The sequence below is a fragment of the Oncorhynchus masou genome, chromosome 1 (assembly GCF_036934945.1).
Source record: "Oncorhynchus masou masou isolate Uvic2021 chromosome 1, UVic_Omas_1.1, whole genome shotgun sequence".
In the NCBI taxonomy this organism is placed as follows: domain Eukaryota; kingdom Metazoa; phylum Chordata; class Actinopteri; order Salmoniformes; family Salmonidae; genus Oncorhynchus; species Oncorhynchus masou.
In genome coordinates, this window is record NC_088212.1 from 51480221 (window position 1) to 51506660 (window position 26440).

Here is a 26440-nt window from a genome sequence, read left to right on the forward strand (position 1 = left end):
GCCAGGTGGACTGGGGACAGCAAGGAGTCATCATGTCAGGTAGTCCTGGGGCATGGTCCTAGGGCTCAGGTCCTCCGAGAGAGAGAAGGGAGGTGTGTTTTGGGTCATTGTCCTGTTGATAAACAAATGATAGTCCCACTAAATGCAAACCAGATGGGATGGCGTATCGCTGCAGAATGCTGTGGTAGCCATGCTGGTTAAGTGTGCCTTGAATTCTAAATAAATCACAGACAGTGTCACCAGCAAAGCACACCCACATGATCAGACCTCCTCCTCTATGCTTCACGGTGGGAACCACTCATGCGGAGATCATCCATTCACCTACTCTGTGTCTCACAAAGACATGGTGGTTGGAACCAAAAATCTCACATTTGGACTCATCAGACAGATTTCCACCGGTCTAATCTCCATTGCCCGTGTTTCTTGGCCCAAGCAAGTCTCTTCTTATTATTGATGTCCTTTAGTAGTGGTTTCTTCGTAGAAATTTGACCTTGAATGCCTGATTCACGCAGTCTCCTCTGAACAGTTGATGTTGAGATGTGTCTGTTACTTGAACTCTGTGAAGGATTTATTTGGTCTACAATTTCTGAAGTTGGTAACTCTAATGAACTTATCCTCTGCAGCAGAGGTAACTCTGGGTCTTCCTTTTCTGTAGAGGTCCTCATGACAGCCAGTTTCATCATAGTGCTTGATGGTTCTTGTGACTACACTTTAAGAAACTTTCCAAGTTCTTGAAATTGTCCGTATTGACTGATATTCATGTAATGATGGACTAATTTGTCTTTGCTTATTTGAGCTGCTTTTGCCATATTGTTCTTGCCTTATTTGAGCTGTTCTTACCAACTACCTACCTCCTCCCCTTATTTGATTTTGTTTTTCTGCTATTTTGCACACCAGTATTTCTACTTGCACATCCTCATCTGCACATCTTTCACACCCGTGTTAATTGCTAAATTGTATTTACTTCGCCACTATGGTCTATTTATTGCCTTACCTCCTCACTTAATTTGCACACACTGTATACAGATTTTTCTATTGTGTTATTGACTGTACGTTTGTTTATCACATGTGCAACTCTGTGTTGTTGTTTTTGTCACACAGCTTTGCTTTATCTTGTCCAGGTCGCAGTTGTAAATGAGAACCTGTTCTCAACTGGCCTACCTGGTTAAATAAAGGTGAAATTAAAAATGTAAAAAATATGGACTTGGTCTTTTAACAAATAGGGCTATCTTCTATATACCACCCTTACTTTGTCACAACACAACTGATTGGCTCAAAAGCAACAAGAAGGAAAGAAATTCCACAAATTAACAAGGCACACCTGTTAATTGAAATGCATTCCAGCTGACTACCACATGAAGCTGGTTGAGAGAATGCCAAGAGTGTGCAAAGCTGTCATCAAGGCAAAGAGTGGCAACTTTGAAGAATCTCAAATATAAAATGTATTTTATTTGTTTAACACTTTTTTCGTCACTACGTGATTCCATATGTTATTTAATAGTTTTGATGTTTTCACAATTATTCTACAATATAGAAAATTGTCTAAATAAAGAAGAACCCTTAAATTCGTTTTTTGTATGACTTAATCAAATTCAAACTTTTGTATGACTTAATCAAATTATTTTATCGATAGGATAGAAGCTGACACCAAGACACCCAAGACCCACTCCAATTTGCATACCGCCCCAAAAGATCCATAGATGACGCATTCTCAATTGCTCTCCACACTGCCCTTACCCACCTAGATAAGAGGAATACATACTGTATGTGAGAATGCTGTTCATTGACTACTGCTTGGCATTCAACACCATTGTCCCCTCCAAGCTCTCCACCAAGCTTAAGACTCTGGGTCTGAACACCTCCCTCTGCGACTGGATCCTGGACTTTCTGACGGCCCGAGCCCAGGTGGTGAGGGTAGGCGACGTCACCTCCGGCACGCTGACCCTCAACACAGGGTCCCCACAGGGGTGTGTGCTTAGTCCCTTCCTGTTCTCCCTGTTCACCCACAACTGCGTGGCCACGCACGACTCCAATACCATCATCAAGTTTACTGATGACATGATGGTGGTAGGCCTGATCACCGGCGATAATGAGTTAGCCTACAGGGAAGAAATCTGTAACCTGACAGTGTGGTGCCAGAACAACAACTTCTCCCTTAATGTCAGTAAGACCAAGGAGCTGATCAAGGACTACAGGAAACGGGGGAGCGAGCACGCCCCCATCCACCTCGATGGGGCTGCAGTGATGCAGGTTGAGAGCTTCAAGTTTCCAAATCACTAAAGACCTACAATGGTCCAAACACGCGCACAGTTGTGAAGAAGGCACGACAGCTCCTCTTTTCCCCCCTGTACCATTGAGAACATTTTGACTGGCTGCATCACTGCCTGGTTTGGCAATAGCATCGCCCTCAATCGCATGGAGCTACAGAGGTTGGTGCGGATAGCCCGGTACATCACTGTGTCCGAGCACCCTGACATCCAGGACATCTATATCAGGCAGTATAGTTGGAAGGCCAGGAAACTTTTTAAAGACTCCAACCACCCAAGCCAAAGGACTATTCTCTCTGCTTCTGCACGGCAAGCGGTACCGGTGCATCACAGAGATGGCCGCCTCGCTTCGCGTTCCTAGGAAACTATGCAGTTTTTTTTTTACGTGTTATTTCTTACATTAGTACCCCAGGTCATCTTAGGTTTCATTACATACAGTCGAGAAGAACTACTGAATATAAGATCAGCGTCAACTCACCATCAGTATGACCAAGAATATGACTCTCGCGAAGCGGATCCTGTGTTCTGCGTTTCAACCAGGACAACGGAATGGATCCCAGCCGGCGACCCAAAAAAACGACTTTGTAAAAGAGGGAAACGAGGCGGTCTTCTGGTCAGACTACGTAGACGGGCACATCGTGCCCCACTTCCTAGCATTATTTTCGCCAATGTCCAGTCTCTTGACAACAAGGTTGATGAAATCCGAGCAAGGGTAGCATTCCAGAGGGACATCAGAGACTGTAACGTTCTTTGCTTCACGGAAACATGGCTCACTGGAGAGACGCTCTCGGTGGCGGTGCAGCCAGCGGGTTTCTCCACGCATCGCGCCGACAGAAACAAACACCTTTCTGGTAAGAAGAGGGGCGGGGGCGTAAGCCTTATGGCTAACGAGACGTGGTGTGATCACAGAAACATACAGAAACTCAAATCTTTCTGTTCACCTGATTTAGAATTCCTCACAATCAAATGCAGACCGCATTATCTACCAAGAGAATTCTCTTCGATTATAATCACAGCCGTATATATTCCCCCCCAAGCAGACACATCGATGGCTCTGAACGAACTTTATTTGACTCTTTGCAAACTGGAATCCATACATCCTGAGGCTGCATTCATTGTAGCTGGGGATTTTAACAAGGCTAATCTGAAAACAAGACTCCCTAAAATGTATCAGCATATCGATTGCGCCACCAGGGCTGGCAAAACCTTGGATCACTGTTACTCTAACTTCCGCGACGCATATAAGGCCCTGCCCCGCCCCCCTTTCGGAAAAGCTGACCACGACTCCATTTTGCTGATCCCTGCCTACAGACAGAAACTGAAACAAAAAGCTCCCACGCTGAGGTCTGTCCAACGCTGGTCCGACCAAGCTCATTCCACACTCCAAGACTGCTTCCATCACGTGGACTGGGACATGTTTCATATTGCGTCAGGCAACAACATTGACGAATACGCTGATTCGGTGTGCGAGTTCATTAGAACGTGCGTTGAAGATGTCATTCCCATAGCAACGATTAAAACATTCCCTAACCAGAAACCGTGGATTGATGGCAGCATTCGCGTGAAACTGAAAGCGCGAACCACTGCTTTTAATCAGGGCAAGGTGACTAGTAATATGACTGAATACAAACAGTGCAGCTATTCCCTCCGTAAGGCTATCAAACAAGCTAAGCGTCAGTATAGAGACAAAGTAGAATCTCAATTCAACGGCTCAGACACAAGAGGTATGTGGCAGGGTCTACAGTCAATCACGGACTATAAAAATAAATCCAGCTCAGTCACGGACCAGGATATCTTGCTCCCAGGCAGACTAAATAACTTTTTTGCCCGCTTTGAGGACAATACAGTGCCACTGACACGGCCTGCAACGGAAACATGCGGTCTCTACTTCACTGCAGCCGAGGTGAGTAAAACATTTAAACGTGTTAACCCTCGCAAGGCTGCAGGCCCAGACGGCATCCCCAGCCGCACCCTCAGAGCATGCACAGACCAGCTGGCTGGTGTGTTTACGGACATATTCAACCAATCCCTATACCAGTCTGCTGTTCCCACATGCTTCAAGAGGGCCACCATTGTTCCTGTTCCCAAGAAAGCTAAGGTAACTGAGCTAAACGACTACCGCCCCGTAGCACTCACTTCCGTCATCATGAAGTGCTTCGAGAGACTAGTCAAGGACCATATCACCTCCACCCTACCTGACACCCTAGACCCACTCCAATTTGCTTACCGCCCAAATAGGTCCACAGACGACGCAATCTCAACCACACTGCCCTAACCCATCTGGACAAGAGGAATACCTATGTGAGAATGCTGTTCATCGTCTACAACTCGGCATTTAACACCATAGTACCCTCCAAGCTCGTCATCAAGCTCGAGACTCTGGGTCTCGACCCCGCGCTGTTCAACTGGGTACTGGACTTCCTGACGGGCCGCCCCCAGGTGGTGAGGGTAGGCAACAACATCTCCACCCCGCTGATCCTCAACACTGGGGCCCCACAAGGGTGCGTTCTGAGCCCTCTCCTGTACTCCCTGTTCACCCACGACTGCGCGGCAACGCACGCCTCCAACTCAATCATCAAGTTTGCGGACGACACAACAGTGGTAGGCTTGATTACCAACAACGACGAGACGGCCTACAGGGAGGAGGAGAGGGCCCTCGGAGTGTGGTGTCAGGACAATAACCTCACACTCAACGTCAACAAAACTAAGGAGATGATTGTGGACTTCAGGAAACAGCAGAGGGAACACCCCCCTATCCACATCGATGGAACAGTAGTGGAGAGGGTTGTAAGTTTTAAGTTCCTCGGCATACACATCACAGACAAACTGAATTGGTCCACTCACACAGACAGCATCGTGAAGAAGGCGCAGCAGCGCCTCTTCAACCTCAGGAGGCTGAAGAAATTCGGCTTGTCACCAAAAGCACTCACAAACTTCTACAGATGCACAATCGAGAGCATCCTGGCGGGCTGTATCACCGCCTGGTACGGCAACTGCTCCGCCCACAACCGTAAGGCTCTCCAGAGGGTAGTGAGGTCTGCACAACGTATCACCGGGGGCAAACTACCTGCCCTCCAGGACACCTACACCACCCGATGTTACAGGAAGGCCACAAAGATCATTAAGGAGAACACCCACCCGAGCCACTGCCTGTTCACCCCGCTATCATCCAGAAGGCGAGGTCAGTACAGGTGCATCAAAGCTGGGACCGAGAGACTGAAAAACAGCTTCTATCTCAAGGCCATCAGACTGTTAAACAGCAACCACTAACATTGAGTGGCTGCTGCCAACACACTGACTCAACTCCAGCCACTTCAATAACGGGAATTGATGGGAAAGGATGTAAAATATATCACCAGCCACTTTAAACATTGCTACCTAATATAATGTTTACATACCCTACATTATTCATCTCATATGTATATGTATATACTGTACTCTATCATCTACTGCATCCTTATGTAATACATGTATCACTAGCCACTTTAACTATGCCACTTTGTTTACATACTCATCTCATATGTATATATTGTACTCGATACCATCTACTGTATCTTGCCTATGCTGCTCTGCACCATCACTCATTCATATCTTTATGTACATATTCTTTATCCCCTTACACTGTGTATAAGAAATTAGTTTTGGAATTGTTAGTTAGATTACTTGTTGGTTATTACTGCATTGTCGGAACTGGAAGCACAAGCATTTCGCTACACTCGCATTAACATCTGCTAACCATGTGTATGTGACAAATAAAATTTGATTTGATTTGATCAAGTCTTGCACCAACAGGCTCTTGAACAGCTTCTATCCCCAAGCAAACCGACTGATAAATAGATAACAAAATAGCTATCAGATTTAACCTTGTATCCTTATTGACCTTTTACTTTTTATTTTTGCACTGCACTCTCACAGGGCCCTACACACTCACACACACACTCACTCCATCATCTTCTCACTCACACATAATATGCGCACACATTTATACTGACTCTAAACACACCCACTCACATACAAGCTGCTACTACTCTGTGTATCTTATATCCTGTTGCCTAGTCACCTTACCCCTATACATATCTACCTCCATCACTCCAGTATCCCTGCACATTGTAAATGTGGTATTGGAACTGACCCTGTATACAGTATGCTTACTTACTTATTGTGTTCTTCATATTTATTTTTATTTCTTGAGTTTTTTTCTTCTAGTTGTACATTGTTATTGATTATTGCATTGTTGGTTTTCGAGTTTGCAAGAAAGGCATTTCACTGTACTGCATGTGACTGTCACGACTCCTACCGAAGGCCACCCTCCTGTTCGGGTGGCGCTCTGCGGTCGTCGTCACCGGCCTACTAGCTGCCACTGATCCCTTTTCCCCCTTTCTGTTTATTAGTTGCACCTGTGTTTAGTTTAGGATAATTGGTTGGGCTTTATTTACCAGCCGGCCCACCTGCTGGTTGTGCGGGATTGTTTTCAGTGTACATGTTGTACACGGCTGTAGGTCACGGTTGTCCGTGTATTTTGTATTTTGCTGGACTGTTTAAGTTCCCCGTGTTTGGGGCATTTGTTTGGGTTGGCGTCGTTTCCCCGTTGTGGTGCAAATAAAGTAGCGCTACCCTGAACTCTCTGCTTCCTGACTTCTTCCTCCACTACACCCCGGGTGTCACAGTGACATTAAAACTTCAAACTTCAATCTTGAAAAGATGTGCTCGTGTATTGATAAGCACACAAAATACGGCATTAATGATAAGGAAAAAAATTAAGATGACACTTCTAAAAGCCTATTTCACACCATAGCCTGCTTGATTTGATTGATCTCTAGAGAAACTGCGCAATGTGCACATTGAGCTCACAGAAAAAATAATACCAAAATTCAATTGGCTCAGCACTAGAGCTTAAGCACTGTAGAAAAGAAGACGACAGATTCAAATCTTGAAATCAATGGATTGTTTGTTATTTATTTTTGTCATTTATTTTCATTCTTAAAAACTAATCTGTGAAATGTATTGACATAGCTTACATTTCACATGAAATGTGGGCTATTAGTTGTGTTTGCGATTTCAGCACCAGGGAACTGGACGGGATCACGTAAAAAACCGAACATGGCAATGATGCTCTTAGCTGTCACACTTACAGATTCACTCTGCGTTCTTGTTTGGGAAACACTAAAAAGTAAATAACTTGGGAAGCACTGCATCTGGTACTATAATCGTAATGCTTAATTTGTGTCACAACTAGGAAACGAGGCCCAGATCTGTCTACAAATGCAAGATATTCAGAACCAATGTGTGCATGACTAACTCTGGAGGTGGGCAAGAAGATCTGATCACAATCAGATCACAATGTGTATTTTGATTGTCTACCCCTGTCAAAAAATGTTGGGGACAATCAGAATCTGGATGAAATCAGGAAAATGGATTCATGTTAGAACAAGGTATAAATGGAGCTTTTGAAGATATCATACCACACAAGCCATTTCACACAAATACCCCTTACCTCAAAAGGCAACTGTTCAAGATAATTTCCAGTTAGCTCCAATCTCTCCAGATTCTCACATTCACCAAGTTCTGGAGGAATACTGGACAGCCTATTGTAATTAACTTTCAGCACCCTCAGCTTTGTTAATTGACCTTACAAAAAAACATTGGAAAGACATGTAATGGAATGAAGAAACAGATATGTTCTAAATCGCATTTAAATTAAATTCAAATGAAGGATGTTTAATGAGCTAATGTAACAAATAAAGACAAAGTCATAGGAGAGACTTCAACTTTCATATTTTCAAATAGGAGGACATGCATGATTCATAATAATTACCTATTTCAACAGGCAGCTTGTCAATTCCGTTTTGGGGTATATCCAATACGCAGAGGTCCGGAAACTGCACAATCCACTCTGGTAGTTTGCAGATTTTAGTTCTTCTTATGTGCCATTCTCGAAGGTATGTCATATCAAGAAGATTATCAGGAAGTTCCTGCATTGAAAGTAATACGACATGAAAACAACAATAATGTGGATACATACAATGGTAGTGATTTTATCTGAAAACAATCATGATGAAAAAGAATGAGATGGTATGAGCCAATTTACCATCCATTTATCACCATCCAGCTCAAAAATGAATTTGATGCCCTCAATTATGGAATTTGCATCTGTAGGATAAAAAAGTCAGTTAAAGAGTGGAGCATGGCATTGATTGAGAGCGAGAAGAGAGAGAGCACAGTAACTATGGCACAAGTATTTATTCAGATAAATATACAGTGCATTCGGAAACTATTCCGACCCCTTCCATTTTTTCACATTTTGTTACATTACAGCCTTACTCTAAAATTGATTAAATTATAACATGTACTCTACACACAATACCCCATATTGACGAAGCAAAAACAGTTTTTTTGCACAAATAAAAAACAGAAATACATACAGTAAGTATTCTGACCCTTTGCTAATGAGACTCGAAACTGAGCTCAGGTGCATCTTGTTTCCATTGATCATCCTTTAGCTGTTTCTACAACTTGATTGGAGTCCACCTGTGGTAAATTCAATTGATTGGTCATAATTTGGAAAGGCACACACCTGCCTATATAAGGTGCCACAGTTGACAGTGCATGTCAGAGAAAAAGCCAAGCCATGAGGTCAAATGAATTATCCGTAGAGCTCAGAGACGGGATTGTGTCGAGGCACAGATCTGTGAAAGGATACCAAAAAATATCTGCAGGATTGAAGGTCCCGAAGAACACAGTGGCCTCCATCATTCTTAAATGGAAGAAGTTTGGAACCACAAAGAATCTTCCTACAGCTGGCCGTCGGCCAAACTGAGCAATCGGGGGAGAAGGGCCTTGGTCAGAAAGTTGACCAAGAACCCGATGGTCACTCTGACAGAGCTCCAGAGTTCCTCTATGGAGATGGGATAACCTTCCAGAAGGACAACCATCTCTGCAGGACTGCACCGATCAGGCCTTTATGATAGAGTGGCCAGACTGAGGCGAAGGTTCACCTTCCAACAGGACAACGCCCCTAAGAGCACAGCCAAGACAATGCAGGAGTCTCTGAATCGAACACCTCTGGAGCGACCTGAAAATAGCTGTGCAGCGACGCTCCCCATCCAACCTGAAAGGGCTTGAGAGGATCTGCAGAGAAGAATTGGAAAAACTCCCCAAATACAGGTGTGCCAAGCTTGTAGCGTCATTCCCAAAAAAACTCAAGGCTGTAATCACTGCCGAAGGTGCTTCAACAAAGTACTGAGTAAAGGGTTTGAATACTTATGTAAATGCATATTTGTTTTATTTTTATACATTTACAACATTTTCATGGGACATGTTGGATTGCTGTGCTAATGATTTAATTGTTTTGCTGAGCTTGCCTGTGTTTGGTATATCCTGGTGGGGCTGAATTTCATTCAGAGCTGTTCTCGTCAGGTAGTGTTGGAGTACTTCCACCTCGTTGGACTTCAATGTCTTGCATGCTATGCGATACTGCCATTGTTGATTGATCCTTGGGAAAAACATTTAAAAGTTTTTCTGGAAATGTTGACATTTGCGTAGTAGCATATTTACAAAAGGCATGGTTCGACCAGATCATCACAGCACCATCAATTGTTGAAAATACATTGTCTGGATGAGAGCAATGAGAAAGACACTGCTGTTGAATGTCATTATTATCACATAGCTGAGGTGAATCTAGTTTACTGGGGTACCAGTCTTTTTTTGTGCCATCATGCTACTCGTCTTGTCACACCAAATATTTTTGCCGCTCCAAACAAGGAGTTGCATGATGGCACAAACAGACTGGTAATCTCTGTGACTTAAAAGGAAAACTCCACCCAAAAACTATCTTTTGGTATTTGTTTCATTAGAACATTGTTGGTATAGTTCCAAAATGTTTTGCATGCCAGAAATCAAGATATATATATATATATATATATATATATATATATATATATATATATATATATATATATATATATATATATATATAAGATATATAAGAAATCAAGATATATAACTTTCAGAATAAAGCAATATAGCTGGTGTGATTAATTTTGCATCAAATAATGATGCGTTCAAATCTCAAATACATTTTTATTGGTCACATGCACATGGTTAGCAGATGTAAAAAGGACTGAAAATAAATTTGATTGCTGTTTTTGCAAGTGTAGCGAAGTGCTTGTGCTTCTAGTTCTGACAGTGCAACAATATCTAACATGTAATCTAATAATTCCATAACAACTAACTAATACACACACATCTAAGTAAAGGAATGGAATACAAATATAAACATGCAGTTAATGTCGGAAATTTACATACACCTTGGCCAAATACATTTAAACTCGTTTTTCACAATTCTTGACATTTAATCGTAGTAAAAATTCCCTGTCTTGCGTCAGTTAGGATCACCACTTTATTTTAAGAATGTGAAATTTTAGAATAATAGAAGAGAGAATGATTTCTTTCCTCACATTCTCAGTGGGTCAGAAGTTTACATACGCTCAATTAGTATTTGGTAGCATTGCCTTTAAATTGTTTAACTTGGGTCAAACGTTTCGGGTAGCCTTCTACAAGCTTCCCACAATAAATTGGGTGAATTTTGACCCATTCCTCCTGACAGAGCTGGTGTAACTGAGACAGGTCTGTAGGCCTCCTTGCTCGCGCACGCTTTTTCAGTTCTGCCCAAAGAATTTCTATAGCATTGAGGTCAGGGCTTTGTGATGGCCACTCCAATACCTTGACTTTGTTGTCCTTAAGCCATTTAGCCCCACAAATTTGGAAGTCTGCTTGGGGTCACTGTCCATTTGGGAGACCCATTTGCGACAAAGCTTTAACTTCCTGCTTGATGTTTTGAGATGTTGCTTCAATATATCCACATCATTTGTTTGCCTCATGATGCCATCTATTTTGTGAAGTGCACCAGTCCCTCCTGCAGCAATGCACCTCCACAACATGATGCTGCCACCCCCATGCTTCACGGCTGGGATGGTGTTCTTCGGCTTGCAAGCCTCCCCCTTTTTCCTCCATGTAACGGTCTGAGTGTAGTGGGTGAGGAGTCAGGCGCAGGAAGCAGAGAGTTCAGGGGAGTGCTATTTTAATGCACAGAGAAACGGCGAACATAAGCCAACCCCCCACGAAAACACAGGGCATAATGAACAAACAAATGCCCCAAAAAGGGGGACTTAAACTCTCCAGAAAAACCCCACAAAATGGGAAAACACAAAACCCATAGACGTGCACACAAGTACACCAAACAGACGGTCACAATAATTAATCCCGCACAAGGAACCAGGCGGGCCGGCTGACTAATAAAGCCTTACTACTAACTACCTAACTCAAAACAGGTGCACTCAATAAACACATAAGGGGGGGGGGAAATAATCAGTGGCAGCTAGTAGGCCGGCGACGACGACCGCCTAGCGCCACCCGAACGGGAAGGGGAGTGTCCTTCGGTCGGAGTCGTGACACTCCAAACATAACGATGGTCATTATGGCCAAATTGTTACATTTATGTTTCATCAGACCAGAGGACATTTCTCCAAAAAGTACAATCTTTGTCCCCATGTGCAGTTGTAAACCGTAGTCTGGATTTTTTTTATGGTGGTTTTGGAGCAGTGGCTTCTTCCTTGCTGAGCGGCCTTTCAGGTTATGTCGATGTAGGACTCGTGTTACTGTGGATATAGATACTTTTGTACCTGTTTCCTCCAGCATCTTCACAAGGTCCTTTGATGTTGTTCTGGTATTGATTTGCACTTTTCGCACCAAAGTACGTTCATCTCCAGGAGACAGACCATGCCTCTTTCCTGAGCGGTATGACAGCTGCATGGTCCTATGGAGTTTATACTTGCATACTATTGCTTGTACAGATGAACGTGGTACCTTCAGGCATTTGGAAATTGCTCCCAATGATGAACCAGACTTGTGGAGGTCTACAATTTATTTCTGAGGTCTTGGCTGATTTTCTTTTGATTTTCCCATGATGTCAAGATAAGAGGCATTGAGTTTGAAGCCATGACATAATTTTCTTGAATTTTCCAAGCTGTTTAAAGGCACAGTCAACTTAGTGTATGTAAACTTCTGACTCTCTGGAATTGTGATACAGTGAATTATAAGTGAAATAATCTGTCTGTAAACAATTGTTGGAAAAATGATTTGTGTCATGCGCAAAGAAGATTTCCTAACCGACTTGCCAAAACTATAGTTTGTTAACATGAAATTTATGGAGTGGTTGAAAAACAAGTTTTAATTAATGACTCCAACCTAAGTGTATGTAAACTTTCGACTTTATAAATGTATAAATATATGGATGAGCAATGACGAAGCGGCATAGGCAAGATGCAATAGATCGTATAGAATAGAATACAGTACATACATATGAGATGAGTGATGAAAGATATGTAGACATTATTCAAGTGACATTATTAAAGTGGACAATGATTTCAAGTCTGTATGTAGGCAGCAGCCTCTCTGTGTTAGTTTTGGCTGTTTAACAGTCTGATGGCCTTGAAATAAAAGCTGTTTTTCAGTTTCTCGGTCCCAGCTTTGATGCACCTGTACTGACCTCGCCTTTTGGATGGTAGTGGGGTGAACAGGTAGTGGCTCAGGTGGTTGTTGTCCTTCCTGTGACATTGGGTGCTGTAGGTGTCCTGGAGGTCAGGTAATTTTCCCCCGGTGATGCGTTGTGCAGACCGCACCACCCTCTGGAGAGCCTTGCGGTTGTGGTGGTGCAGTTGTCATACCAGGTGGTGATACAGCCCGACAGGATGCTCTCAATTGTGCATCTGTGAAAGTTTGTGAGGGTTTTAAGTGACAAGCCTAATTTCTTCAACATCCTGAGTTTGAAGAGGCAATGTTGCGCCTTCATCACCACACTGTCATGATAACAACACCCACCCGTAGCACACGTTCCAGCAGGTATATCTCACTGATCATCAACAAAGCCAACACCTCATTTGGCTGCCTTTCCTTCCAGTTCTCTGCTGCCAGTGACTGGAACGAAATGCAAAAATCGCTGAAGTTGGAGACTTTATTTCCCTCACCAACTTTAAACATCAACTATCTGAGCAGCTAACCGATCGCTGCAGCTGTACATAGTCCATCTGTAAATAGCCCACCCAATCTACCTACCTATCCCCATACTTTATTCATTCTATTTACTTTTCTGTTATTTTGTACACCAGTATCTCTACTTGCACATCATGAGAACTTGTTCTCAACTAGCCTACCTGGTTAAATACAGGTGAAATAAAAAAAACTGTCTGTGTGGGTGGACCACTTCAGCTTGTCCATGATGTGTACGCCGAGGAACTTAAAACTTTCCACCTTCTCCACTGCTGTCCCATTGATGTGGATAGGGGGGTGCTCCCTCTGCTCTTTCCTGAAGTCTTTATTTTTTCTTGACGTTGAGTGAGAGGTTGTTTTCCTGACACCACACTCCGAGTGCCCTCACATCCTCCCTGTAGACTGTCTCGTCATTGTAGCTAATCAAGCCCACTAATGTTGTGTCATCTGCAAACTTGATGATTGAGTTGGAGACGTGCATGGCCACGCAGTCATGGGTGAACAGGGAGTACAGGAGGGGTCTGAGCACGTACCCTTGTGGGGCCCCAGTGTTGAGGATCAGTGAAGTGGTTTCCTACCTTCACCACCTGGGGGCGACCTGTCAGGAAGTCCAAGAACCGATTGCACAGGGCGGGGTGGAGACCCAGGGTCTCAAGCTTAATGATGAGCTTGGAGGGTACTATGGTGTTTAATGCTGAGCTACTGTCAATGAACAGCATTCTTACATAGGTATTCCTCTTGTCCAGATGAGATAGGGCAGTGTGCATTGTGATGGCGATAGCATCGTCTGGACATATTTGGGCGGTAAGCAATTTGAAGTGGGTCTAGGGTGACAGGTAAGGTGGAGGTGATATGATTGATCCTTGAGTAGTCTCTCAAAGCACTTCGTGATGACAGAAGTGAGTGCTACGTGCGATAGTCATTTAGTTCAGTTACCTTTTCCTACTTGGGTACAGGAACAATAGTGGCCATCTTGACGCATGTGGGGACAGCAGACTGGCATAGGGAGAGATTGAATATGTTTGTAAACACACCAGCCAGCTGGTCTGCGCATGCTCTGAGGATGCGGCTAGGGTTGCCGCCTGGGCCAGCAGCCTTGTGAGGGTTTAAATGTCGTTTAAATGTCTTACTCACGTCGACTACAGAGAAGGAGAGCCCACAGTCCTTGGTAGTGGGCCGTGTCGGTGGCACTGTATTATCCTCAAAGTGGGCAAAGAAGGTGTTTAGTTTGTCTGGAAGCAAAACGTCAGTGTCCGTGATGTGGCTGGTTTCCCTTTTGTAGTCTGTTATTGTCTGTAGACCCTGCCACATACGTGTCATGTCTGAGCCATTGAAATGCAACTCCCTTTTGTCTCTATACTGACGTTTTGCTTGTTTGTTTGCCTTGCGGAGGGAATAACTACACTGTTTGTTTTCGGCCACATTGCCAGTCACCATTCCATGGTTAAATGTGGTGATTCGTGCTTTCAGTTTTGTGCGAATGCCGCCATCTATCCATGTTTTCTGGTTAGGGTAGGTTTTAACAGCCACAGTAGCTACAGCATTTCCAATACACTTACTTATAAACTCACACTCCGAATCAGCGTATACGTCAATATTATTGTCTGAGACTACCCGGAACATGCCTAATCCGCGTGATCAAAACAGTCTTGAGGTGTGGATTCCGATTGGTCAGAATAGCCCTTAGCACGGGTACATCTTGTTTGAGTTTCTGCCTATATGAATGGCGGAGCAAAATGGAGTCGTGGTCAGATGTTTCGAAAGGAGGGCGGGGGAGGGCCTTGTATGCATTGCAGAAGTTAGAGTAGCAGTTATCCAGTGTTTTATCAGTGTCAGTACTACAGTCAATATGCTGATTGAATTTAGGTAGCTTTGTTCTCAAATTTGCTTTGTGAAAATCCCCAGCTACAATAAATGCAGCCTCAGGAATGTGGTTTCCAGTTTGCATAAAGTCCCGTGAAGTTCCTTGAGGGCCGTTGTGTTATCGGCTTGAGGAGAATTCCCTTGGGCGATAAATATGGTTGGCATTTTATTGTGCATTTTATTGTAGGTCAGGTGAACAAAAGGACTGTATGTTGTTACAATTACACTATGCGACGTTAATCATGAAACATACACCCCCACCCTTCTTCATCCCGGAGAGATGTTTATTCCTGTTGGCACTACTCACAAAGAATCCATTATGCTGTACCGACTCCAACAGCATATCCCGAGAGAGTCATGTTTCTGTGAAACAGACTATGTTACTATCCCTGATGTCTCCCTGGAAAGCAACCCTTGCCCTAATTTCGTCTACCTTGTTATCTAGAGACTGGACACTAGCGAGGAATATACTTGGGTGGGTGGTGTGCGCGGAAGTCTGACCAGAAGACCGCTCTGTCTGCCTCTTCTCCGGCGGCGTTGTTTTGGGTCAGCCTCTGGAATCAGTTCAAATGCCCTGGGTGGTTTGGACAAAGGATCCGCTTCGGGAAAGTCGTATTCCTGGTCGTGGTGCTGGTAAGTTGACGTCGTTCTGATATCCATAGTTCTTCCCGGCTGTATATAATAACACTTAAGATTTTCTGGGCTAACAATGTTAGAAATAATACATAAAAAATATAAAATACTGGTAAGTTTCCTCAGGACTAGAAGTGAGGCAGCACTCTCTGTCGGCGCCATATTTTCTCCACAATGCATCATACCAGCGGTACTCTACTTTGAAAGTTATGTATCTTAAAAACTTGATTGCTGTCATGCAAAAAAAATGGGACTATATTAACAATGGACTAATGAAACAAATACCTTAAATATAGTTTTGGGGTTTAATTTTCCTTTAAGTTAAAAATAATATGAGAATATATCTAGAATATGGTTGTCAAACCTCTGAGCTTTGATTAATAAACATACTTTGCCAGAGCGCTTTTCTGTAGTCGCTCGTGTTCCTTCTTCTGCTTGTTTTTGTATTTTTTCTCTCTGCCTTCCCAAATGTTCCTGAGCAGTGAGATGTCATAAACTGGTATATCAACCGTCCTGTCCACCCTCATGTTGATTTCCCCTGTGGAAAAATGCATAAATTTAGGGTAAGTAAAAAACATGACATTATACCCACAAACAAAAAGGTATTTCACCTCAAGCCTCTATCCTTTTGAGAAAATCTGTTTTTAAATTATATTTAAAAAAGGATTGGATTAAAAGTTAAGCAGCATCAAGGGGGTAAAATGTAATATCTTGTTAGAAATCAGATGACTATCTACCATAAAACAAGGGCAATCCAAAAACTGTGTCTAGCCGTTTGACCCACCATCTTACCTCTGGAACTGTTAGATTGAATCTCACAGTTGATTGTTGATTCCATGTTATGTGTTTTAAACGTGTCTGCCAATATGAATGACACTGTACAAGTTCAGATGTAGAGTTGTAGATCTTTGATTCCATATTGAAATTGGTATCATTCGACCCTCCTTTTTTGGGCTCCCGAGTGGAGCAGCGGTCTAAGGCACTGCATCTCAGTGCTAGAGGCATCACTACAGAACCTAGTTCGATTCCAGGCTGTATCACAACCGGCCTTGATTGGGAGTCCGATAGGGCGGCACACAATTGGCCCAGCGTCGTCCGGGTTAGGTTTGGCCATTAGGGTAGGCCGCCATTGTAAAAAAGAATTTGTTCTTAACTGACTTGCCTAGTTAAATAAAAATGTATTAATTAATACCATAGTGCAGGAAGTGCCTTTGAAAACAAACATTGGTTTTGTGCCCTTTGTCTTTTATGTGTACATTAGATTTTAGTCAATTAGCAGAAACTTTTATCCATAGCGACTTGACATGCATTTTCTAGAGCTATGGGAGAAAATCTTACACAAATAATTTATTCTACAGTTGTTAAGACAAGTATTAGCATCAGAAGCACAGGCTTCCCCAAGCGAGATTGGACAAGAACAAACATGCTTTACCATGCTTACTTTTCAGTGCGCTGAATAGGAAAAGTCTTGATTTCTCCTGTAAAAAACATTTGATATTGATTAAAAAAATAAATGCTTAATTTTTTTTTTTTTTTACTATTTTCCACATTGTAGAATAATAGTGAAGACATCAAAACTATAAAATAACACATATGGAATCATATAGTAACCAGAAAAGTGTTAAACAAATCAAAATATATTTAAGATTCTTCCAAGTAGCCACCCTTTGCCTTGATGACAGCTTTGCACACTCTTGGCTTTCTCTCAACCAGCTTCAAGAGGTAGTTAACTGGAATGCATTTCAATTATCAGGTGTGCCTTCTTAAAAGTTCATTTGTGGAATGTCTTTCCTTCTTAATGCATCTAAGCCAATCAGTTGTGCTGTGACAAGGTAGGGGTGGTATACAGAAGATAGCCATATTTGGTAAAAGACCAAGTCCATATTTTGGCAAGAACAGCTCAAATAAGCAAAGACAAATGACAGTCCATCATTACTTTGAAACATGAAGGTCAGTCAATGTGGAAAATTTAAAATCTGATAGTTTCTTCAAGTGCAGTCACAAAAACCATAAAGCGCTATGATGAAACTGGATCTTATGTAAACCACCACAGGAAAGGAAGACCAATAGTTACCTATGCTGCAGAGGATAAGTTCATTAGAGTTACCAGCCTCAGAAATTACAGCCCAAATAAATGCTTCACAGAGTTCAAGTAACAGACACATCTCAACGTCAACTGTTCAGAGGAGAGTGCGTGAATCAGGCCTTCATGGTTGAATTGTTGCAAAGAAGGCACTACTAAAGGACACCAATAATAAAAATAAGAGACTTGCTAGGGCCAAGAAACATGAGCAATGGAGATTAGACTCTGTTCTTTTGTCTGATGAGTCCAAATATGAGATTTCTGGTTCCAACCGCCGTGTCTTCGTAAGACACAGAGTAGGTGAATGGATGATCTCTGCATGTGTGGGTCTCACTGTGAAGCATGAAGGAGGAGGTGTGATGGTGTGGGGGTGCTTTGCTGGTGACACTGTCAGTGCTTTATTTAGAATTCAAGGCACACTTAACCAGCATGGCTACCACAGCATTCTGCAGCGATACGCCATCCCATCTGATTAGCACTTAGTGGGACTTTCATTTGTTTTTCAACAGGACTATGACCCAAAACACACTTCCAGGCTGTGTAAGGGCTATTTGACGAAGAAGGAGAGTGATGGAGTGGTGCATCAGATGAACTGGCCTCCACAATCACCCGTCCTCAACCCAATTGAAATGGTTTGGGATGAATTGGACCATAGAGTGAAGAAAAAGCAGCCAACAAGTGCTCAGCATATGTGGGAACTTCTTCAAAACTGTTGGAAAATCATTCCAGGTGAAGCTGGTTGAGAGAATATCAAGAGTGTACAAAGCTGTCAAGGCAAAGGGTGGCTACTTTGAAGAATCTGAAATCTAAAATATATTTTGATTTGTTTATGTCATGCCCTGACCTTAGTTTTCTTTGTTTTCTTTATTATTTGGTTAGGTCAGGGTGTGACAAGGGTGGTTTGTTTAGTTTTTGTATTGTTTTGGGTTTTCATGTCTAGGGTTTTTTGTATGTCTAGTTCTTTTTAGTCTAGGTGTTTATGTCTATGGTTGCCTGGATTGGTTCTCAATCAGAGGCAGCTGTTTATCGTTGTCTCTGATTGGGAACCATATTTAGGAAGCCATATTCCTTGGTTATTTTGTGGGTTGTTATTCTATGTTTAGCTGCCTGTTTGGACTCGTCATATCGCGTCACAGTTCGGTTTGTTGTTTTGTATAGTTTTGTTCAGTGCTCGTTTTTTTCATTAAAATAGTTATGTACGCTTATCACGCTTCGCCTTGGTCTCCTCATTATGACGACCGTGACAGAACAACCCACCATTAAAGGACCAAGCAGCGTGAAAAGGAGGAGCAGCGTTTGATGGAGCAGACAGCAATGACATGGGATGAAATACGGGACGTGGGAGGAAATACTGTCAGGAGAGGATCACCTACCATGGAGGCAGGTGGAGATTGCACTGGAGGAATGGTGACGATATGAAGGTACACGGCTAGCAAAGAAGCCCAAGAGGCAGCCCCAATACATTTTTTTGGGGTGGCACACGAGGAGATTGCATTAGTCAGGTCAGAGACCTGAGCCTACTCCTCATGCTTACTGTGGGGAGCGTGTTACTGGTCAGGCACCGTGTTATGCGGTAGATCACATGGTGTGTCCAGTGCGCTATTCTAGCCCGGTGCGCTCTATTCCAGCTCCTCCCATTTTGGCCAGGCTAGAATGGGCATCCAGCCAGGAAGGAGGGTGCTGGCTCAGCGCTCCTGGTCTCCAGTATACCTCTTTGGACCAGGATATCCTGCGCCGGCTCTGCGTACTGTGTATCTGGTGAGTCTGCATAGCCCAGTGCATCCTGTGCCAGCTCCCTGCATTTGCAGGGTGAAAATAAACATCCAGCCAGGACAGGTTGTGTCAGCTCTACACTCCAGACCTCCAGTGCGCCTCCACGGTCCAGTACGTCATGTGCCTGCTCCCTGCATTCGCCCTGAGGTGCGTGTCCCCAGCCTGGTACCACCAGTTCCGGCACCACGCACAAGGTCTACAGTGCACCTCCAGGGTCCAGTACGCACTGTTCCTGCTCCTCGCACCTGCCCTGAGGTGCGTGTCCCCAGCCTGGTACCACCAGTGCCGGCACCAGACTTATAGTGCACCTCGGCAGTCCAGTACGCCCTGTTCCTGCTCCTCTCCCTCGCCCTGAGATGCGTGTCCCCAGCCCGGTACCACCAGTGCCGGCACCACGCACCAGGCCTACAGTGCGCCTTGGGAGTCCAGAGCATCCGGCGAGATTACCCAGTCCAGAGCGTCCGGAGATAGTACCCAGTCCCGAAAATAAACATCCAGCCAGGACGGGTTGTGTCAGCTCTACATTCCAGACCTCCAGTGCGTCTCCACGGTCCAGTACGTCATGTGCCTGCTCCCTGCATTCGCCCTGAGGTGCGTGTCCCCAGCCTGGTACCACCAGTTCCGGCACCACACACAAGGTCTACATTGCGCCTCCAGGGTCCAGTACGCCCTGTTCCTGCTCCTCTCACTCGCCCTGAGGTGCGTGTCCCCAGCTCGGTACCACCAGTGCCGGCACCACGCACCAGGCCTACAGTGCGCCTTGGCAGTCCAGAGCATCCGGCGACATTACCCAGTCCAGAGCGTCCGGCGACAGTACCCAGTCCTGAACCTCCATTAATGGGCCACAGTCCGGAACCTCAATCGACGGGCCACAGTCCGAGGTCTCCAGCGACGATCCCCTGTCCAGAACATCCGGCGACGATCCACGGGTCAGTGATACAAAAGTGGACTCAGAGTAAAGAAGGGGGGCGGCTTCCAGAACCAAAGCCGGCACCAAGGTTAGATGCCCACCCAGACCCTCCCATATAGGTTTAGGTTTGCGGCTGGGGATCCGCACCTTTGGAGGGGGGTAGCCAATTTGTAAGTCGCTCTGGATAAGAGCGTCTGCTAAATGACTTAAATGTAAATGTAAATGTAGCCATATTCCTTGGTTATTTTGTGGGTTGTTATTCTATGTTTAGTTGCCTGTTTGCACTTGTCATATAGCTTCACGGTTTGTTTTGTTCAGTGTTCGTTCTTTCTTTTCATTAAAAGTGTTATGTACGCTTATCACGCTCCGCCTTGGTCTCCTCATTATGACGACCGTGACAGTTTAACACTTTATTGGTTACTACATGATTCCATTCCATGTAGAAAATAGTCACACAAAAAAATACAAAATTGAATGAGTAGGTGTCCAAACTTTTGACTGGAACTGTATACAGTATATATTATGTATGCTAAAGGTAACCATGCCCTATATGTGGAGCACATCAATCATCACCACAGCATTTTGATGAGAACAGTCACAGCAGTCCGCTTTGCTAAGCTCACCTCGCTCTCTAATGCCTCTGACCACACTGACACATTTGGTCTCTGATCACAGTCATACCAAACTGAAACCTAAACATGTGACTTGACTTTAACCCTGTTGAACAGTCTGAACTGAATATTCATTAATGGGGAATTTCAGGATTGTACAACTTTATTTTAGATGGTTTTAAAGAAAAACAAACCATTGGCGATAGTTTCTCCTGGTCCATAGACTACAGGAGGGTGTGGTAGCAAGTCATGGTAGCAAGCACTTGAACCGGCTTTAATGCTTTCATAAATGTATGTCTTCATATATATTACTTTCAGCTCAAGAGTCGGGTCATTTATCAATCTAACTTGGAAACATATTGGTTTCTCTCTACTTTTAGATCCAAAACAGTTATTTGCTGTAGTTTGTCTGTACCTTGAATTGCACAACACATATTTATTATTGTGTGAAAATAAGCAGATTTCCCCCTAAGCTATAAATCCTGTATGAAAACAATGAATACATCCATAGGTACGATTAGTGATAAGACAATGCGTACAACAAATACATTTTCTTACCTGTGTAAATTGACCGCTTCTGTGTAACTTCAACTGCTTGTTTAGTTGTTTACAAAGTTGTTAGGCTAAAATACAGATGACTAACAACTGTCTGCCTCTCTGTGACCAAGGTGCTATTTTTACACTGGAGATATGATTCCATGGGTCACATGGAGGCACTCTCATGAGTACCAACATTACAGCATGAGCCCTACCGTCTGTCACCTTATGGAAACTGTTCTACTAAACTGCTCTCAAGTTTCAGTGGTTAAGAAACTAAAAAGCTCTCATTGCAGTGGTTCCAAGTGATTAGAAGTGATACATTGCAAGTTATAAAATGGGTGTTTTGAGCCCTGAATGCTGACTGGCTGACAGCTGTGGTACAGTATATCAGACCGGGTATGACAAAACATGTATTTTTACTGATCTAATTACGTTGGTTACCAGTTTATAATAGAAATAAGGTACCTCTGGGTTTGTGGTATATGGCCAATATACCGAGCCGAAAGGCTGTATCCAGGCACGTTGTGGTGCGCATAAGAACAGCCCATAGCCATGGTATATTGGCCATATACCCCACCCCCTTGTGCCTTATTGCTTAACTATACATTCTACATCAGTAAAGAAAACAGTTGGAATGTTAAACTTACATAGGCATGTGCGTGCGTGCAAATGTGTGTGTGTGTGTATGTGTGTGCTTGCATGCAAGAATACTCAACCCTCAGGCTGCATGCTTGAATGGTATTTCACATTGGATGTTGTGACCTCTGTCCTACCTTCTCTGACCTACAGTACCAGTCAAAAGTTTGGACACAGCTACTCATTCAATTGTTTTTCTTTATTTTTTTTATTTTGTCTACATTGTAGAATAATAGTGAAGACATCAAAACTATGAAATAACACATGGAATCATGGAGTAACCAAAAAAGTGTTAAACAAATCAAAATATATTTTATATTTGAGATTCTTCAAAGTAGCCACCCTTTGCCTTAATGACAGCTTAGCACACTCTTGGTATTCTCTCATAGATAATGAACAGCGAGTAGCAGCAGTGTACAACACAACTATTGGGGGGACGGCAATGCAAATAGTACAGTGGCCATTTGATTATTTGTTCAGCAGTCTTATGTCTTGAGGGTAGAAGCTGTTAAGGAGCCTTTTGGTCCTAGACTTGGCGCTCCGGTACCGCTTGCTGTGCGATAGCAGAGAAGAGTCTATGACTTTGGTGACAGGAGTCTCTGACAATTATATGGGCTATCCTCTGACACCGCCTATTACTTCCTGGATGGCAGGAAGCTCGGCACTAGTGATGTACTGGGCCGTACGCACTACCCTCTGTAGTGCCTTACGGTTAGATGCCAAGCAGTTGTCATACCAGGCGGTGATGCAACCGGTCAGGATGCTCTCAATGGTGCAGCTGTAGAACTTTTTGAGGATCTTGGGATGCCAAATCTTTTCAGTCTCCTGAGGGGAAATAGGTTTTGTTGTGCCCTCTTCATGACAGTCTTGGTGTGTTTGGACCATGATAGTTCGTTCTCGACTCTCTACCCGCACCACTACAGCCCTGTCGATGTTAATGGGGGCCTGTTCATCCCTCCTTTTCCTGTAGTTCACAATCAGCTCCTTTGTCTTGCTCACATTGAGGGAGAGGTTGTTGTCCTCACACCACACTGCCAGTTATCTTACCTCCTCCCTATAGTCTGTCTCATCATTGTCGGTGATGAGGCCTACCACTGTTGTGTCGTCAGCAAACGTAATGATTGTGCTGGAGTCTTGTTTGGCCATGCATTCATGGGTGAACAGAGAGTACAGGAGGGAACTAAGTACACACCCCTGAGGGGCCCCAGTGTTGAGGATCAGCATGAATAGCATTCTCACATAGGTGTTCCTTATTTCCAGGTGAGAAAGGGCAGTGTGGAGTTCAAGAATGTTCCCTTTGTAGTCATAGCCCTGCCACATCTGACGAGCATCAGAGCCGGTGTAGTAGGATTCGATTTTAATTCTGTATTGACGCTTTGCTTGTTTGATATTTTGTCTGAGGGCATTGTGGGATTTCTTATAAGCGTCCGGATTAGTGTCCCGTTCCTTGAAAGCAGCAGCTCTAGCCTTCAGCTCAATGCAGATGTTGCCTGTAATCCATGGCTTCTGGTTGGGATATGTACGTATAGTCACTGTGGGGACGACGTCATCGATGCACTTACTGAGGAGGTGGTATACTCATTAAAATAGATGAGAACTCTCTGTGTAGGTCGTGTGTTCTACAGCTTATCATAAGGTACTCTACCTCAGGCAATCAATACCTTGAGACTTCTTTAATATTAGTCATCGCGCACCAGCTGTTATTAACAAATAGACACACACCCTCACCCCTCGTCTTACCAGACGTAGCTTCTTCTCTGTTCTGCCGGTGCAAGGAAAAGGTGCAAGGTTGCGAGTTCAAATCCCCGAGCTGACAAGGTACAAATCTGTCGTTCTGCCCCTGAACAGGCAGTTAACCCACTGTTCCTAGGCCGTCATTGAAAATAAGAATTTGTTCTTAACTGACTTGCCTGGTTATCTAAAGGTAAAATTAAGGTAAAATTAAAAAAACATTTTTTACCCATCCTGACAACCTGGCCCTAATTTAAGTTTCTGGAAGCGCCATCCAAGTAGGAGAATAAATTCACTAATACACCATAGAGTACATGTAATATTTGTATAAGTACAGTGTAATTACTAGTTGTTACACAGGATTTAGCTGGTTAAAATGAAGTGTATCCTGAGGGGTACACACTTGTAAAAATGTGTATTTACATAGTACGTTACCCATCCTGACTCTCATTTTAAGGCTTCTGGAAGCTCCATCCAGGTGGGAGGATAAACATAATAGTACATGTAATATTTTTTTACCCTTATTTTACCAGGTAACTTGACTGAGAACACATTCTCATTCATAGCAATGACCTGGGGAATAGTTACAAGGGAGAGGAGGTGGAATAAATGAGCCAATTGTAAGCTGGTGATGAACATTTAGCCAGGACACCAGGGTTAACACCCCTACTCTTACAATAAGTGCCATAGGATCTTTAGTGACCACAGAGAGTCAGGACGCCGATTTAACATCCCATCCGGAAGACAGCACCCTGCACAGGGCAATGTCCCCAATCACTGCCCTGGGGCTTTGGGATATTATTATTCTTATTAAACCATAGGAAAGGGTGCCTCCTACTGGCCCTCCAACACCACTTCCAGCAGAAACTGGTCTCTCATCCAGGGGCCAACCCTGCTTAGCTTCAGAAGCAAGCCAGCAGTGGGATGCAGGGTGGTATGCTGCTGGCAAAGTACAATGTAATATCTGCTTAAGTACAACGTAATTACTGGTGTTACACAGAATTTAGCTAGTTAAAACGAAGTGTACATTGAGGGGTACTTACGTGTAATTATTGTGTACCTACATAGTACATTACCTACATATATAGGTTACCAATGAGCAATTACCATATACAGTACCTACTTACTAATCATTACCAAGTGAAAATACCAACAAACAAAAGATGAGCTTCTAGTTAACTCTATTGCAACATGTAAAACAACCTTACATTTCTTACAAAGTAATAAGGATTGTATTATTTTTATTAATCATTTGATTAACTAGATTAAACAAAGATTTGGGCTTACTCAATTGCAAAAAATAACTGATTTAGTGGTGATTCAAATCTGCAGCCTATAGTATGTTGAGTAGCCTAGGTAGCTAGGTAATTCAGAGAAGACAGAAAAGTATTCCCCCTTTTACAAGCAACAATAGAAATAACAATGGAAACATCTATGTCTTCATCTGTTTGATTCTTGTAAACATTTTTCCTATCCTGGTGTCACGCCCTGACCTTAGATATCTCTGTTTTTCTATATATTTTGGTTAGGTCAGGGAGTGACTAGGGTTGTTAATCTAGTTTTTGTATGTCTAGGGGCATTTGTATGTCTATGTTGGTCTGATATGGTTCCCAATCAGAGACAGCTGTTTATCGTTGTCTCTAATTGGGGATCATATTTAGGTAGCCATGTTCCTCATTTGTGTTGTGGGATCTTGTCTATGTATAGTTGCCTTAGTGCACATCAGTAGCGTCACGATTCGGTCGGTCGGTCGGTCGGTCGGTCGGTTGTTGTTTTGTTCAGTGAGTTTCGATTTATTAAAATTATGTGGAACTCTACTCACGCTGTGCCTTGGTCCGATCCTTATGACGAACGTGACACCTGGAGTCTGAGAACTTGTGGAAATCTGTGGTAAAATTTGAGAAAAATAATGCATCGTTAGCAAAGACAATTAGCTAGCTATCATCAGACTCAGAGGCAGTATAGCTATAACCTTCCTCTGTAATGATCATTATCATGATTTCTATCATTTAGGGTCTAGTCCGTAGCTTTGCATAGATACCTAGTTGTGTTATTCAACTAGTATTATACTAATAGTGTTTCCATTGAAAAGGACATAGCCTCAGTGGTGTAAAAAGTACCCAATTGTCATACTTGAGTAAAAGTAAAGATATCTTAATAGAAAATGACTCAAGTAAAAGTGAAAGTCACCCAGTAAAATCCTACTTTTATTTTAATTTTATTTTACCTATTTAACCAGGCAAGTCAGTTAAGAACAAATTCTTATTTTCAATGACGGCCTAGGAACAGTAGAGTAGAAGTCCAAAAGTATTTGGTTTTAAATATACTTAAGTATCAAAAGTGAAAG

The 26440-nt window shown here is 43.2% G+C and overlaps 1 protein-coding gene across 1 annotated transcript in view; it reads right to left on the bottom strand.

The window, feature by feature from the left end:
* Positions 1 to 21797, bottom strand: part of lrrc2 (leucine rich repeat containing 2) — a 34535-nt gene extending 12738 nt beyond the window's left edge. The window contains exons 1-7 of the mRNA XM_064989106.1: positions 21745 to 21797; positions 17251 to 17287; positions 16200 to 16347; positions 9646 to 9759; positions 8356 to 8422; positions 8083 to 8239; positions 7762 to 7895 (exon numbers count right to left, since the gene is read on the bottom strand). Coding sequence (XP_064845178.1) covers positions 7762 to 7895; positions 8083 to 8239; positions 8356 to 8422; positions 9646 to 9759; positions 16200 to 16336 — 609 coding nt within the window. The 5' untranslated portion in view covers positions 16337 to 16347; positions 17251 to 17287; positions 21745 to 21797. The remainder of the gene's footprint in view (positions 1 to 7761; positions 7896 to 8082; positions 8240 to 8355; positions 8423 to 9645; positions 9760 to 16199; positions 16348 to 17250; positions 17288 to 21744) is intronic.
* Between the last annotated feature and the right edge of the window lie 4643 nt (positions 21798 to 26440).